This window comes from Alligator sinensis, unplaced genomic scaffold (genome assembly GCF_000455745.1).
Source record: "Alligator sinensis unplaced genomic scaffold, ASM45574v1 scaffold5_1, whole genome shotgun sequence".
NCBI lineage: Eukaryota > Metazoa > Chordata > Crocodylia > Alligatoridae > Alligator > Alligator sinensis.
In genome coordinates this window covers 545036-561327 of record NW_005842213.1, presented here as the reverse complement: position 1 = coordinate 561327, position 16292 = coordinate 545036, and the positions used below count along the sequence as shown (strand labels likewise).

Below are 16292 nucleotides of genomic sequence, written 5' to 3'. Positions count from 1 at the left end.
TAAGCAAACTCCTCCTATTTGAAAGAGTTTTTCTATTGACATGGGTAGAAATTATGCACATGTATCAAGAGAAAACACAGATGTTGCTTTAGCTGCAGTAAAGGTTCAGCTCACTTTAGGAGAACGGCTGAACCTGTATACATAAGTGTTTTGGTGGTGTTGAAGAGAAAAGTGAGCCAAGGTAGCAACTTGCCTGGAGGACAAAGACAGGCATCTGTACAGTGGTCTTCACAGAGCTGAGATCTTTCAGGGTTGGTGCAGGTGTCTGGACAGGGGGAGCCACACTCCTGGTACTGCATGTTGAAAGGGCATGATTTGGCTGCAAATAGATAAAGGGAAGTAGCATTTTTAATGAAGGCTTGAATTGTCTAGTATTGGATTGTCTGCATTTAAAATTTGGAGAGGCAGCATCTATAACTAATAATGCATTACTTGAAAGGCAATGAGGATTCCTCATCCAAAATATTAGAACCCCATGTTAATGTCTTCACATTTAAAGATTTTAATTCCTGCCTCCAATACACTCTCTATATTTGGGACTCCTATGAGTCTGTACAGGTTGGGGGGGGGGTGCATTTAACATTTTTGGAATGGCTTGATGGCTTCTTTAAAGCAAGGGTGAAAATCATTTCCTAAGATACTTACTGCAGAGTCCTGCAGTTCTCCAATTCAGAGGTTCCCCACCAGCATGGGCACATTGCCGGGAGTATTCAGCAAAGGTGTTACACATGCAGGATTCAGCCATTAGATTGTCACAGTGGCACAAGTCTTGTATGCAGGAGCTGATATACTCTTGAACGTTAACTAGTTCATTACAGCTTACAAAGGCTTCACCTGTCAGTACTGCTTGGCATATAGCATTCTAGAAGGGGAAATACTGGTTAAAACAAGGGAGTTTATGAAAGTCAAAAAGCTATTTTTTTAAATTTAGATATTTTCATATTTTATTTCAAGGACATGTCATTCTCTTTGTTTTCACACGTTATATTTTTCTATTCTTCCCAGATTTCTCCCAAGCAAGCCCCTTAATAAATGAGAAGGGAACATATCCTTACAAATTCACTTGTGCAGTTTGCAGGAGTTTCAAAAGGTACTGGATCCTCGCATTGCTCTGTGGGTCCATCCAGCTTCTGCAAATTCCCAAACTGTAAAGGGGTCAGCTCAATATCTGTAATAAGTGGTATGAAAAATGGTTATAATGGTGTTTTTGCTGTCTTTAAAAATGCAGTTCTAATTTTGAACACAGATGTCTGTGCTTGAAGCACTGGCACAGCATCAGTAGCAATCACCACAAATAGAATGGGAGATGAAAAGTGTGAATAATTCATATGTGATTAGTGTCTATATAAGGAAAGGAACAGAACGTTGCTATTAGCAGCTCTTAAAAGAGGTCCTCTCAGGGGAAAAATTCAGATGCTATTCATATATTCTACATGTGCTATGTAAGTATTCAATCTAACATCATCAAAAAATACATGCCAAAATAAACATCTCTGCAGTTTCACAACCCATTTACAGATCAGTGCCCCATTCTACATGTAATTAATATGATTAAAGGAAAGAAAAATAAACAGCCACAGCTTAATGATGTTTTTGTTACGTACTGTTGGACACAAACTCATTGTAGGTTGAAATCCCATTGAAGTCCCCGCAAAGCCCACAGGTCTGATTAGCATATTTCTCATGCAGTTCCACCTAAAGGGAATAAGAAAACAGAGTTTAAAATATAGTTATAATCCAGGGCACATACCCAGCTCTAAATTCCAATATAATATTTTCTAATCTCCTTGTCTCTTACATTCATTGAGAAACTATATAAAGTTCTGATATTTAGCTAGACTAAGAGAATTTTTTCAGTAGTTTATTTGACAAAAATTGCAGTTTAGGTCATCATCAAGCTGCTTGTGAATTCAGTCCAGATGTGTTGAATAGTTTCAGCTGGGGAAAAAACAGGACTAGATTCAGAAAAATTGCTGGTGGGGGGGTTTCCTTTTTCACAATAACCCGCTGGTTAGGTCTCTAACCCAGAATACTTGGAGACCCAGGTTCGGTACCTTCCTCTGCTTGCAGGTGTTTACCCCACTCTCACTTCCTGGGAGAGGGCCCAACTCTCAATCTATCAGGTATTCTGGATAGGGTATCTCAGTTTTTTTCTTTTTTGAAGTTGTTCCTCCTTAAATATTCAGTGACACAGAGAACAATTGAGAATACAGATCTGCATTCTGGTGCTTGATCTGCTTACCCAGGAGGTGGAATACCTGAGCTCTAGTGTCTGTTCTAATGAATATTTAACTATCAGTCACTGTAGTCCTATTTCACATTAACTACATAGCTAACTATCCAACATTAAGGTGAGCATCTTAAGTGAAGACATTGATTTCTGCACTAGAACGGAGGCATGGGGAAGCTGGAATGGCTGCCAGAGTCTGTGTTCCCTTCTGACCGCGTGCAGCAGGGGCAGAGTCTTTTCTTCTGCGTTATTCACTCTCCCCTTCCTGCTCAGTCAAAAGCTAGTGGTTCTCCCCTGGCACCGCCACTGTCACATTGGAAGTAGCTTTTGTCTGAGGAAATGCCACAGGGACTGTGACAAGGTTAAACCACTAGCTTTTGGCTGAGCAGCAATGGGATGGTAAATGACACTGAAGAGTGAACTCTGTCCCTTTTCCATGCAGCCAGCACTCAGCCAAGACTCTGGAAACATTTTCCCCCCTTTTCAACCTGGCTTCCTGAAACAAGGTGTGTGTATTATTTCAGGCTGTGTGATATGCAAGAAAACAGAGTGTATTGGATATAAGTGTCATTTGCATGGAAGCTAATGTATATCTATTCTTCACATAGCTTGGTTACCAAAAGATGCCAGTCCTAGACCCGTGACCTAATTTTTTCATGGCTCCCTGTGCTCACCCCCCATGATTTCAGGAGAGGAATTCTGGTCTGTCTGGGAACCTGGGCTCAGGGGCACTGAACATCACAGCAGGGGTGTATCTAGTATCGGAAGCATATTGAGCTTCATTAACAGACTCTTTTAATAGTTTGGGGAGAATGGTGGTTATTAGCAGAGCTCTGGGAGGCAAAGAGAAATAGGAGAGCATAGTAGGGGAACATACACCCTGGAGATGGATAACATCCCAAAAGAGCTAATCCCTAAGCAGATAGGCTAAGAAGACATTAAATGAAATCTTTCAAGCACATGCAACATCTGGACATCTTACCAGGAGTGCATCCTCTTCATTCCACATGAACTCCAGGCCCAACTTGGCCGAGATTTTCAAGTACATGTTACTTCTCTGCATCAGGATTCCTGACTGGCTGAAAGGCAGCTGCACCCTGGAGAGAGATCAAAGTGAAGTTCAATGGAGAGTGCAGCATTTGACATTCTTTCTCTCTTTCTGAGACATGTTTAATGTGGCTGGCTAAGGAAATTGCTAGTAATAGCACTTGCCAAATATGGGCCATGTGAGGTTTAGAAAGCCTTGGTGATGGGGTGGATGATTTCCTATGCGTTTGCTCTCCAAAGTGCAGTAGGACCAGTGTTATATTTTTAGTCCATTGCTTTTCAATAAATTTGTGAATGATGTTTTAGCACCTAAAATGCTGATCTGTTAATTAGGTGACATAATTCAAAAACACTATGGCTGTCTGTTTTCAATCAAGTACACTTCAAGGCATTACTATTACTAGTTCAAGTCTTATAAAACATAAGATTAGTCTCCCTAAAGAGAATTTCTGATGGCTTTTGTTTTGGATTGCAAGTAGAGATACATCTACACTGCAGGCATAGCAGTATCTGCATCTTGTGTAGACATGTGTGAGCTAACTTTAAATTAACCACCTCAGGTGCTGCTAGCAGAATAGTTGCAGCAGCAAGAAGCTCAGCATGGGCTGAGAAACCTTTCCAAGAAGCTGGGTAGCTAGCTTAAGTGCATTTTGGATCTCCAAAAGCAACTGAGGAACAGATGTCTTCCTGGACTGCCATCAGTACAATGACTGCAGCATTGATGTGTCCTCTCCTAACAGTAGATGAGTTGAGATAACAGTGTGGAGTTTGTTGACCAACTCCAGATACTGCTGTGAATGGGCAGGATGAAAAGCATTCTTTAATAAACGTCCCAAATCTCTGCAAGAGCTCCCTTTCCACATTCACTCCTCTGGCATCCTTCAGGCAGCAAACCTTTAAATTCATTTCCTGAGAGCACGTGCTGTCTGTTGTTGATTTCTTTATCGATTGTCTCTTGAGACTGTAATGTGGGGCTTCTGTTGCTCCTGATCTTCAATTTATTTAGGCATCTTATTTCATCTTTTTTTTATTCTGGCTTTAATTCAAGCCTCTAGATATAGGTATGTATAAATCAGAACAGTAATGTGGGGCCCAAGGTGCAGCCAAACTTCACAAAGCACAGGTCAGAGAGTACTGTATAAAGATGGAAAAAAGCTAGCTGCTGCACCCCCTGATTATTCTGATGCTCCAAGAATGCCCAAACCCCCAAAGTCATTTTAGAGCATCTCAAAGGGATGAGATTGAAATAGGTACCCTTTCTAACAGACAGTGAGGGACAATAGCTATAGTACCAATTTGAGCACATAATACAATGTCTGAACTTACGGGTTGCCATTAACCACTGTGGTGTTCCTGGTCAGTTCTATGGCCACTCCATCCAGCTTCAGGCTGACATGGCTAATGAGGGTGGTGTTTTCTATTACGGAGCGTCTGATCTGGATGTTGAAGTCCTCATAGCTGGCTTTACAGTTTGATGCAAAGATATAGTTGCAGAGCCCAGGGAACTGGAAGATGTCTCCATCAAAGGTCTTGAAGTGGAAGTTTCCCCAGGTACTGCATACTCGGCCAGTGTGAGCTGGGTTGCCAGCTGTAGATTAAAAATAAGCTATCAGGCTCTACTAAAAATTCCAGTACACGCTCATTTGTTCATCCATTGTCTAGTCATATTCTTGGCATGTAGCATCTATTGTCCCAAACAATCCATTCTCTGTTTGCTTTTTCCTTTGATTGTTTATTTCTTTGGCCATCTATTGTTCATTCAGGCTGCCTATTTTTTTTGTCTAACCATCTCTTTATTACTTATAAACCTAGGGATCAGACACTGTGAGTCATCAAGTACAATCACCTTGACTAAACCCATAGTCTCACCAGGCCCTTGTATAAAGGCACTGATACTTCCTTATCTCAACTGGAAATACCTTGCTTGGCACATCCCAAATATGCATTTTACCTTTTCCCTGGCCCTGTCGCTTAGGGAGAGTATCATTTCATCTTTCAACTTAGACTATCTTTAATCTTGGCCCTGTCCTCAGAGAAAAATCACTCTACTTCTTCTCTCCTTTTACTCTTCTAAGTTATATGACTGCAGAACCTTATACAATAATAGTTGTTCAACTTACACTTTACTGCCAGTGTCTTTCCCAATGGTGGGATGATAGTCACTTCTGGGGGTCTGGTAACTGAAGCAGAAAAATCTAAGAAAAAGAAATAAAATTGTAATTTTTTAAAATGAAAGACTTAATATATCAGGTAGCAGACATAGAGACAAATCTTCCTATCACATTAGTGATGTTTTTTTCCTGATAGTACCATTTTATTGAAAAGCTTCCAAGGGATTCTTAATATCATTGCTTCAAACCTTCTTCGTGTCAGTGATTGCCATGGTTGATGTTGAGAAACTACTGCTAAACTTTCTCTGTATCATTTCTGCTGAAGGCCTACACACACCCATGGACACACACACACACATACTCTTCAGGAAAATGGAATAAGCTTTTGTAAAATTCTACAACTTCTTCATTATGTTCATAGTGCTTTTCCACCCAAGGTCTCCCATAGCCAGGATTGGGCCCTCGGCTTTTCCTGTTCAATCCTATGAGGGTTTCTTTGGTTTTAGTAATGAAAGGGATAGGCAATCCTGAGAGCTGCACTATTGTTCCTCAACACCAGCTGCAGAAACCTCATTGTAGTTGCAGCCACTAGAGCCATTATGATCATGTAGTCTGACTTCCTCAGAACACAGTTTCACCTGATGATTTCCTAACTAACTAAAAATATGTGAAGGAAATGAACAACTCTTTTAGAAAGGCAATCATCCTTGATTTTTCAAGGAAGAGAGAATGTGCCACCACTCTTGATAAATTGCTGCAGTGGCTAATTACACTTGCTGTTAATAATTTGTAACACATGTCTAGTTCAATTTGTCTATGTTCAGCTTTGTGTCACTATGACTAGCAGGGTTACTTAGGCTAGAAGTTCAAATTTTCAGATTAATTAGCAAGGGCTTTTTGTGAGAACTTTTATTGGACCCTCTGTACAGCTGGGAGAGAATGTTAGGCAAAGTTTGGGGCATAAAGGACCCTTCTTCCGGTCTGGGGAAGAAGCAAGAACAGACCAGATAAAACAATGAAGACCAGATAAAACAATGAAGGGCATTTTGTGCCCCAAAGCTTGTCTAACATTTTCTCCCAGCTATACAGCCTGTCTATTAAAAGATATCACCAAAAAACCCTTGCTTCTCTCATGTTTCCTGGACCATCATGGCTACAACCACATTCCTAGTCTACTACAGGCTGATCAGATAAGTTACATTGTAAGGAATTTATTGTAGAAAAATACCAATGAGAGCTTTTCAGAAAATGTATACAACTTTTTTTTGTCATCTTTGTTATACTGAAGGCCAATGGAACCCCCTTCTCCACCAATCCTACTATACATAACCACTATGTTTCAGTAAGTGGTACAATGCATGTTATAGGCATGTCTGTAGAAGCCATCCTAAATACCTGTGGTGCTTATGCCACTGGACTTCTGCTGCCTTTCATGAGCGAGCCAGTTATCTCAGTAGAATGAAGAAAATGCATTTTTTATTACCGGCTATGATCTATCTTTGTGATACATGTGTAAACAAACCCACCCACATAAAGCACACTTGTAGATATACCTTATGTACACATTATAAAAACTATAGATTAGATACCTGTTTCGTGTCAATGAGCTAGATCCTCAGCTGTTGGAAATCAGTACAAGCACATTTAGTTCAATGGAATTTTATCAATTAATACCAGGTGAGGATTTGGCACTTCAGCATTAATGCAAAAAGTCTGAGCATTGCTCACAATGGGAGCTTCCTTCCTCTTTATTTAAAGGTACAGCGCACTTTAGTCATGCTGTGTCTGAAGTGCTGAGTTTTTAAGGCACTATTAACTGGATTTAGCTATTCAATAAAGATATAAAGCATAGCAAAATCACTTACTGTCTTGTCGCTGCTGGATAGACAGATCATCATATTCCGTTTTTTGCTCCTCTTGTGAAAACTGGGCATGGACTGCAGCAGCAAGAGAGGGTGGAAAAGAATAATAATGTGTTACTTTTGAGGATTGCACACATTCTTTCCTGCAGTGTGTATCTGAACGCTAGACTTTGCAGGAATGTGTTCTTTCAGACAGGGGAACTGAGAGGAAAATGAATTTGTGACACTGTGGCAAATAAATGTGCACCAAAGAAGAGACAAATGTAACCAGAAAGGAGGCAAGGGTGAAACTAATTTGAACGTTTAACATGAAGGATTTTTCTCCTTAGTTACAACTCACGGCTAAAAGAGGTAAAGTTTTGACTGTGAGATGGTCTTTGGTACTTCACTAACTGATCCTTTTTGGATGTTCTACCTGCTCCTAGCTTTCAGCTTATTTCCTGTGCATCACGAGGATCAACCTGATAATTAGCCACTAATGCTCCACCAAGCATCCACCATCTGCTTGTTCAAGTCAGTCCCGAAAACCTGGATCCACCTACCACCTGTATGGTCAGGGAGCCCTCTGGTGAAAATCATCATGTTACAAATCAATGGGACAACCCTGATTTACACCACCTAAAATTTTGGCCCAGAACGCCCATATATCACTCCTTGAGTGAAGCTTCTCTTTGGATTATAGTAGCAAAAATCCTACATAAATCTTTGGGATTACACCTGTGAAACCTGAATAGATATTTTATTGCTTTCTCAGCTAGCCACAAAGCACCCTTTTATGCCCTTCATAAAATCCTCAGAGCAAGGACTCTGTCGTGCAGAGGCATAACAGGGCAGCATAGCTTTCAGGGCAGCAGCAGCTCCTGAATGCTGGTTCCAGTGGTGCATTCAGACAGCAACTGCATCGGGTGCCATTTTTATGCATCTTCCCCCCCCCCGCCAAATACCCAGGGCTACTGTTCTAGTCACCCTGCCCTAGTTATGCTACTACCATTTTATTCTGTACTAGCCAATTACTTGTCAAGAATGATGAGGGGCAGGGGGAGAAGTGGGCAGGGACAGAGTCCCAGGTGCCCCTGCCCCTGTCCGGGACCACTCCCCCTTCCCTCCTGCTGCTTGGGGTCTGAGCCCACTGCCCTGCCCCCCGCATTGGGCCCGCCCCCCCCCCCCCATTACCTGCAGGGAGCAGACAATCAGAGCACCAATGACGCGTTATGGACAGACAGACAGACAGACAGACATAGGCTTTTATAATATTAGAATTCTGAATTTATAAGATTTAAGTATTTGTAAGGCCCAGCATACATCTATGACACCAGAGAAATAACAAAAGCATATAATAGGAGATTATGCAAAGACTCATTCAAACTGGAAAACCTCATTTAATGCTAGAGGGCCCAGCTCTACACTCTGTTTCTGACAGCAGAAGTTGGCTTATGATATACAATTTCAGGTATCAGTGCTAATAAATTGCAGAAGAACAGCAGTAACTAGAGGCAGCAGAGATCAATGGTGCTGATCAATAGAAACCTATGAAGTTGTCGACTTTTTGCGCCAGTGACAGAAGTCACATTCAAAACTCCCTTTTGTTCCATTGAACATAACCTCAAAATGTAAAGCCTCTGGTTAAAAAAAGGCATTGCTTAATGCAAATGCTGAATAGTGCCTACACAACCTAGAATCCGAGCGCCCTAGTTCCTTGTTGCAAACAATGGATATGTACCATCAGGGCTACTAATCATCTCACAAGGGCAAGGCTGACCTGAATGGAGCAGACGGCATCTAAGACTGGCACTGGAGGAGTGCACACCACATCATTTTAAAGGGCGCATTATTGGTTTTTAACTTTCCAACCCTAGGAGGCATTCTGTTTGTGTTCCAAGACACAGAACATTTCCAGCACTGTGTTTGTGGCTATGCCACTCTGTACTTCCTTGCCCATTAGAAGGGATCATTAATTTCACAATTTACCTCTGGGTGAATTACAGTGTAATAGCACTACTTTTTAATAGAGGTTAGCCTGGAACTTAACCCCTACTATTTTATTATCTGAGACTTATGAGGAATTTAACAAATGATACAATTAAAAAATTCCCCAGCACTGAATTTAAAACTCCAGCTTACAACATACAAAGCAAGTTCTGTCCATTTCTGATCCAAGCTTTTGAAGTCAGGAGTGGGACAGCTTTGTTAAAACTCATGTCAGTGAGAAGAAATAATCTGACATTTTGGATTCAGTTACATTAGAAGCTCAGTGTAATCAGCGCACAAACTCAAACTGATGAGGAAACAAACATCCCAATAACCTGTCATTTTCCACAATCATGTTCATACCTGTCAGCCCAAAGAGAATTAGAAAAAAGTACATTTTTTAAAATGGATAAGTAGACTGGGCTTAGCTCCACTGAGTTCAACAGAGTTGTTTCAGCTTTAAATCAGTGAAAATAAAATCAAACAGTCAGCTAAACACATGCTTTGAAGTTGTTTTCATGAGTAACCAGGGAAGGAATTTGAGTCACCCATGCCATGGGAAAATCCTAAACTGTCTGATCTAAGCACTTAGGACAGAACAATCCCATGCACCAGGACAGGCTGGGGGCTGACTGACTGGGCAGCAGCTCTGCAGAAAAGGACCTGTGGGTTACAGTGGAAGATAAGATTAATATGAGCCAGCAGTGTGCCCTTGTTGCTAAGAAGGCTAATGACATACAGGGCTGCATCGGTAGGAGTGCTGCCAGCAGGTCAAGAAAAGTGATTATTCCCCTCTGTTCAGCACTGGTGAGGCCACATCTGGAGTACTGTCTTAAATTTTGGGCACCCACTACAGAAAGGATGTGGACAAATTGGAGACAGTCCAGTGGAGGGCAACAAAAATGGTGGGGGGGCTGAGGGACATGACTTATGAGGACAAGCTGAGGGAACTGGATTTATTTAGTCTAGAGAAAAGGAGACTGAGGGGGGATTCAATGGCAGACTTCAACTACCTGAAGTGGGGTTTGAAAAAGGATGGGGCTGGACTGTTCTCAGTGGTGGCAGATACCAGAACAACGAGCAATGGTCTCAAGTTGCAGCAAGGGAAGTTTAGGTTAGATATTAGGAAGAATTTTCTTACTAGGAGGGTAGCAAAGCACTGGAAGAGGTTACCCAGAGAGGTGGTGGAAGCTCGATTCTTGGAAGTTTTTAAGACCCAGCTAGACAAAGCCTTGGCTGGGATGATCTAGTTGGGGGTGGTCCTGCCTTGAGCAGGGTGTTAGACTAGATGACCTCCTGAGGTCCCTTCCAACCCTCATTTTCTATGATTTCTATGATTTTTCTCTCTTTCAAACATCTTCCAGATATTTTTATTTTCCTTTTTATTTATAAAACTTCCCTGGCTTTTTAAACTGTAAAATATCCTCTTTTTTTACATTATATTTGGGTCTCCTCCAAAAATGTTTTTAGCTTTGTGGTCAAGAACATTGTCCTGGTGTTGTCATATTTACAAAAAGTCTCAAATGGTCATAATGACAGATAATAACGGGAGTAACACACGTACTGGCAGGGAGATAGTTAAAAGCTGACAGTAAAATTCAGATGACCTTTACCTGAGAAGTTCACTCCAGTTTCAGTTTCTGATGGATTTTAAAGTGGATTTAAATATTGGTATCTGGCAGGAATTAAGCCCTTGATTCTGATACTTATTTGTTCCAGAAGCGTCTTTCATTATGGCTAGACTTTTGGCATCCATCATCTCTATATTATACTCTCCACTGGTTCTATCCATAAATGCCAACTTTCTCATCTGCCAGTTCTTCCATCCCAGGAAGACTTTCAGCAAAATGAACCAACATACGAAATCAAATTTATATTTCAAATGACAAATAGGTTCCCTCATTGTTTTGTGTTCTGTGTACTCTACAACTGCTCTGTTACAACCAAATTTATTTACTACATTTGCTGTCATGACTATAAGAATAAGGCTTGTTCCTAGTTGGAAATTAATTTTCAGTATGATTATTCATATGCTTAACTGTGTTCTAGTTATTGGAAAAAGGTGTAAAGAGAATAGGGGTGCGGTTGGCTATTTACATAGGCACAAGCTATGTACACTACTCCACAGAAAGTTAGATTATAAGAATTTAGAAGTATCACTGTGTCTATTTGAGCTCTATTTTGTGAACTAGTGATGAGCACAACATTGGTATCAATTCTTCTGCCACGAGTTGGAATTGGAAAGCATCTTGAACTGATGGAGTGGAAAAAAGAAGACTGAACATAAGGTCTAAAACCAGAAGTATTAGCATAGCAGTGAGGCAAAACCAGGTATAACCTAAAGCTTTCAGTCTATGTTATTAGCATGCCAAGTTTTTAATCAAGTTTCAAATTTCACATTTGTTAAAACCTGCCCCCAGCAAAATCTAAATTATTTAAACAGGTAAAAATGACCAGAGAGAATAACTAGTTGTCTAAATTTTACTCATGTGTATTGATGCAACCCTATTGCCCATGTTTTGTTTTGTTTTTAACTTGTCCCATTCCTTTTGCTGGGCTTGGGACAGTAGGAAATTACCAAATCACAATTAGGAAGGAAGGTAATAGGTATGGACAAGGAAATCTCATTTAAAAATAAAAGCCTATTAGCTTCACAAAGCAAAGCTAAACTACTGAGAGGTTATTGTTTTCTTTTACAAATTGTGAAGCAAATTAGAACTTAAGGGGAGTCTAAAAAGCAAAATCCTCCTACCTTTGTTATGTGTAAAGGCAATCACCAATAGTGGTATCCATAGTGGTATTCGTAACCAGCTGCCATTGCTCATCTTCACTAGAGCTCGGTAGCAAGTACCGAACTGCTGGCTTCTGAGGAAGCACCTGTCTTTTTATGAGCCTTATATAGTAGAGGTGACTTTGGCTCAGTTCCCAGATTGTTTCACAAGGTACACGAAAGGTGGGGTTGCAGAACATTTAGCTTTCCTTTGCAGGTGCACAGGTAATCAGAAGATGCTCTGGCTTCCCTAGGGGCTGGCCATGAGTATTTGCATTCTGGGAGGAGTATTAGTTTCTAAAAGACTTTTGTAGGGTAAAAATTCAGAGTGACCAGTAAGGAGGAACAGACTCAGTTTTCTCAGGTATTGAAGATTCTGGAATCAATACAATTTAAGGAACTTTTGAGTGTTTTTTTGAGGTTTTTCCACACAATATCAGTTTTTTCCAGCAAGTAAAAAAATGTTTTTATCCAGGATGTGGAATGGAGCCTTTTATGTTTGGGATTCTCATCTCTCTTGAGAAATGTTTTTTGTGCCGATGTGCATGGATATTCTCATGGAAACATGAAGAGTCCAAGAATACCAGAAGCCAGCAGTTATGCAACATCAGGGCAAGTCTAAGAGCATGAAATGAAAAGTGTTCAGTGCTTAGTAGCTGAACATATGCATAACGTTCATAGAGGGATTCTTCTCCTCGTGTGTGGTTCACTCCCAGTGCTGTATATTTGCATATATACCCAACCAGAGTGAAAATAGGCATTTGCTTCTCCCTATAAAAAGTCAGTCTATCCTACGTAATTTGGAAAACACTTTTCCTTGCTGCTTAGAAGAATTTTTTACATCAGGAATGTGTTTAAGAAGGTTCCATTGTATGATGAACAATACAAACACGAACAATGAGTTTTTGTAAATAGGTCAGTTTATTATTCAAAGATTTATTATTTTCGTAGCTTGACTTTTTATTGCATTTCACTTCTCAGTGCATAAAAATACAATCTTTCAATAGGTGTTGTCCTAAAGCATGTATCCTTTCTAGTTAGCTCTGTAATCAGTGAGTTCTGTTTATATATGGTAAATTAGTTTCAGCAGCTGGTGGTAGAAGAGGGGTGGGGAAGGAGTGAGGGGAGAATGAAGTCTTATATGTTATCTGTTTTCAAACCGAGAAACTAGAAGTGGGAAAGAACACTGTTCTTATTACATTTCTTTAAAAATTCAAGTACTTTATTAGTCCTATGAGAAGTATAGCACAGGTAAATAAACAGTGCTGCAGAAAGCAATTTGTCAAATATTGCCATAAATTCTGATTATTATTGATTTATTGATTTCAAAAGGAGTGGAGGCAGAAAACAACTGTAGAATTCAGTACATTGAAAAACAAAAAGGGTGCAAGATCATTTCCATCCATATGGCACAGTGAAAAATCCTAATTAATATTCTCACCAAATCTAGTATAATAATACTAAATAAACAGAAAGAGTTTCTAAGAAAGTAAATTGTAACTGATATAACTGGTAAAGAATTATAGCAATTATCAAATAATAAGATAAATCCAGCCAAAAACGGTTTTGTATAAAGTTGCATGTATTAATGAGGCAAAAATATGACCTTTTGTGAACCATGGCATTGTCTGACATTGGAAAATCAAATCATATGAGCAGCTACCACAGTGTGGTTTCTGAAACACCACACTGAATTACTTGTTCTAGGTACAGGGAAATATTGTGGTCTCTCAGAAGTCACAATGTAGTCACTTTTGATAATTATGACTTTAAGGACCAAAACATAACCTGTTTTACACCCAAGTTTAACAGTCCTTCCTAAGCTTGCATGAAACTGAAATCAGCATCAAACTTGGCCCATTATGTCTGTTTTCAGTTGAAATTTTAATAAAACATCTCAAATCGCTTACATATCATAGGGTAGATCACGATCTCCTTTCTTTTGCTGCTGAACTGTAGGGCTGTGCGAAGCTTCAGTCCCTGATTCAAATCATGCAGAGATTTGGCTAGATTCAGTGGCCAAATCTCCAAATCCAAATCAAATCAGGAGACCCTTTAATCTCTCCAAATTGAATCGGAACCCTCCAAATCGATTCAAAGAGATTCAGAAAGATTCGGTGATTTGGACATAGACACAGTTTTAAATGTTTTTTCTACATACCTCAAGGTACCAGGGGGCTCATGGATGCTAAGATGCTGGGGTGCGTGGAGTATCCCACAGGAGCCCGGGAGTCTCCCCAGCACACTTGGCAGAAGACCCAGAAGTGGACCAGAAGCACTTCCAGTCCACTTCCAGATCCACCAGGGAGCACTCCAGGGCCCCCTGCACCACCCGGCTCAGTGACTGGTGCCTCCTGGGTCTGGGGAGGCACCCGTGGTCCCCCTGTAGCCAATCGCTGAACTGGGGTGTGTGTGTGTGGGGGCAGCGTGGCTGTGTGCGCTCCCTGGCAGACCCGGAAGTAGACTAGAAGAACTTCCCGTCCACTTCCAGGTTCACCACCAAGCACGCAGGGGGTCTCCCCACGCTCCTGTGGAATGCTCCATCTACCCCAGCATCACAGTGTTCACAGTACTATCTTATGGTGGGGTAATTTACTGCGCTGAAATGGATGTGTAACCACTGACTGTGGGCATAAATTGCTCCTGGTCAGCATAGCCAGCTGGGGGCCTGCTCTGTCCTGGCTCAAATTGCTGCTGTCCCAGGCACACATGTAGCCTCTGCCCAGGAGCAGTTTACTTTGGCTCAAACTGCTCCTAAGTTTATTGCATCACATTGGCCAGATCCAGATGTGCAGGTACATGCGGTTTGTGGCACTGCGAACCTCTTTGTGGCACCCCAACCTGCACATCCAGCATGTTAAACTGTGCATGGCACTGCTAATTTGCAGTGCTGGGAAACAAAACTGCTACCAGAATTTCCTGGTAGCAGGATTTCCTGGTAACAACATCCCCCGCCCCACCCCCAAATAAAAAAAATGGCTCAAACCACACCAAAGTGGCATGCAACCGGACAAATGCAGAAATGAGGGAGCAGGCAGCCCTGGGCTGCCTGCTTCTCCATCTCTGTACACTCACCCCCATAGCACATGGAGCAGTGAGACAATGTGTCACTCTGCAAAGTGCATGGGAAAGGCAGGGGTATGCACTATGGCACAAAACAGTGGCACAAATTTGTGCCACTACTGTTTGTGCTGCTGCAAATGCATGTTTCTGCTCATGTGGATACAGCCATTAATTGGATGTGTAGATGCACCCATTGGATGTGTGTATGTGTGTGTGTTGAGTCTTTACATATTAAGCATATGCTGAAAAAGTTTGTGAACATTTTTTCAAACTATCAAATAGTTCCATCTTTCAATCTCCTGATAATCTGGAATTTTCATTACATTTATAAAGGGAGAAATGTGACAATTTAGATGTTTTATGCATCTGGATGAATTTTAGAGCATTCATACTTGCCTGTCACTAGATATTCTAGCTGCAGAGGCAACAGGATTCAGATATCTGAACCACAGGAGCAACACAGATCTGGACTTCTTTGACTCGTCCGTCTTCTGTTCATCAAGCATTGCTCTGTGTTCCTTGCACAACAGAACATACACATGAACTGAAAAACTTATAAATCCCTTCCCGTCATTTCTTTATCAGTTTCAGTTCTTCATCAATTTCAAGAAAAGATGAATCACACTTCTAGACTCGGCCATCTCTGAGTAAAAATGGAGTACTCAACAGAACATGAAGTACTTGACAGAACAAGGAGCAATGGTCTCAAGTTGCAGCAATGAAAGTTTAGGTTAGATATTAGGAAAAACTTTCTCACTAGGAGGGTAGTAAAACACTGGAACAGGTTACCCAGAAATGTGGTGGAAGCTCCATCCCTGGAGGTTTTTAAGACCTGGTTAGCTGGGATGGTATAGCTGAGGATGGCCCTGCTTTGAGCAGGGAGTTGGACTCGATGACCTCCTAAGGCCCCTTCCAACCCTCATTTTCTGTGATGCTATGATTCTGTGATTCTATTTTCTAATAGAAGAGCTATTTTGCCAGCATATTTCAGTCCATTTCTTTTTATAAACTTTGTAAATGATTGATCCATTGTGATCATATTCTTCACACATTTTATCTGGCTTCTGAATCTTGTTCTTCATAGAAAAGTGAAACTATCGACATTCATTTTTAATACCCTACTAAACTTAATTAAAGTGGAGGGGGGAAGAGGGGGGGGGAGGATAAAAGGCAGCCATTCAGAACAAGTGATTGCCCCTGGAGGCATGACGAGGACGAGACACCTGATGAGACAGGCAGAC

At 41.0% G+C, this 16292-nt stretch overlaps 1 protein-coding gene across 1 annotated transcript in view; it reads right to left on the bottom strand.

The window, feature by feature from the left end:
• Window positions 1-12100, bottom strand: part of MUC5AC (mucin 5AC, oligomeric mucus/gel-forming) — a 58706-nt gene extending 46606 nt beyond the window's left edge. The window contains 9 exon segments of the mRNA XM_025207898.1: window positions 194-319; window positions 646-862; window positions 1056-1168; window positions 1605-1695; window positions 3213-3327; window positions 4604-4865; window positions 5398-5472; window positions 7254-7325; window positions 11971-12100. Of these exon segments, the coding sequence (XP_025063683.1) occupies window positions 194-319; window positions 646-862; window positions 1056-1168; window positions 1605-1695; window positions 3213-3327; window positions 4604-4865; window positions 5398-5472; window positions 7254-7325; window positions 11971-12043 (1144 nt within the window). The 5' untranslated portion in view covers window positions 12044-12100.
• Between the last annotated feature and the right edge of the window lie 4192 nt (window positions 12101-16292).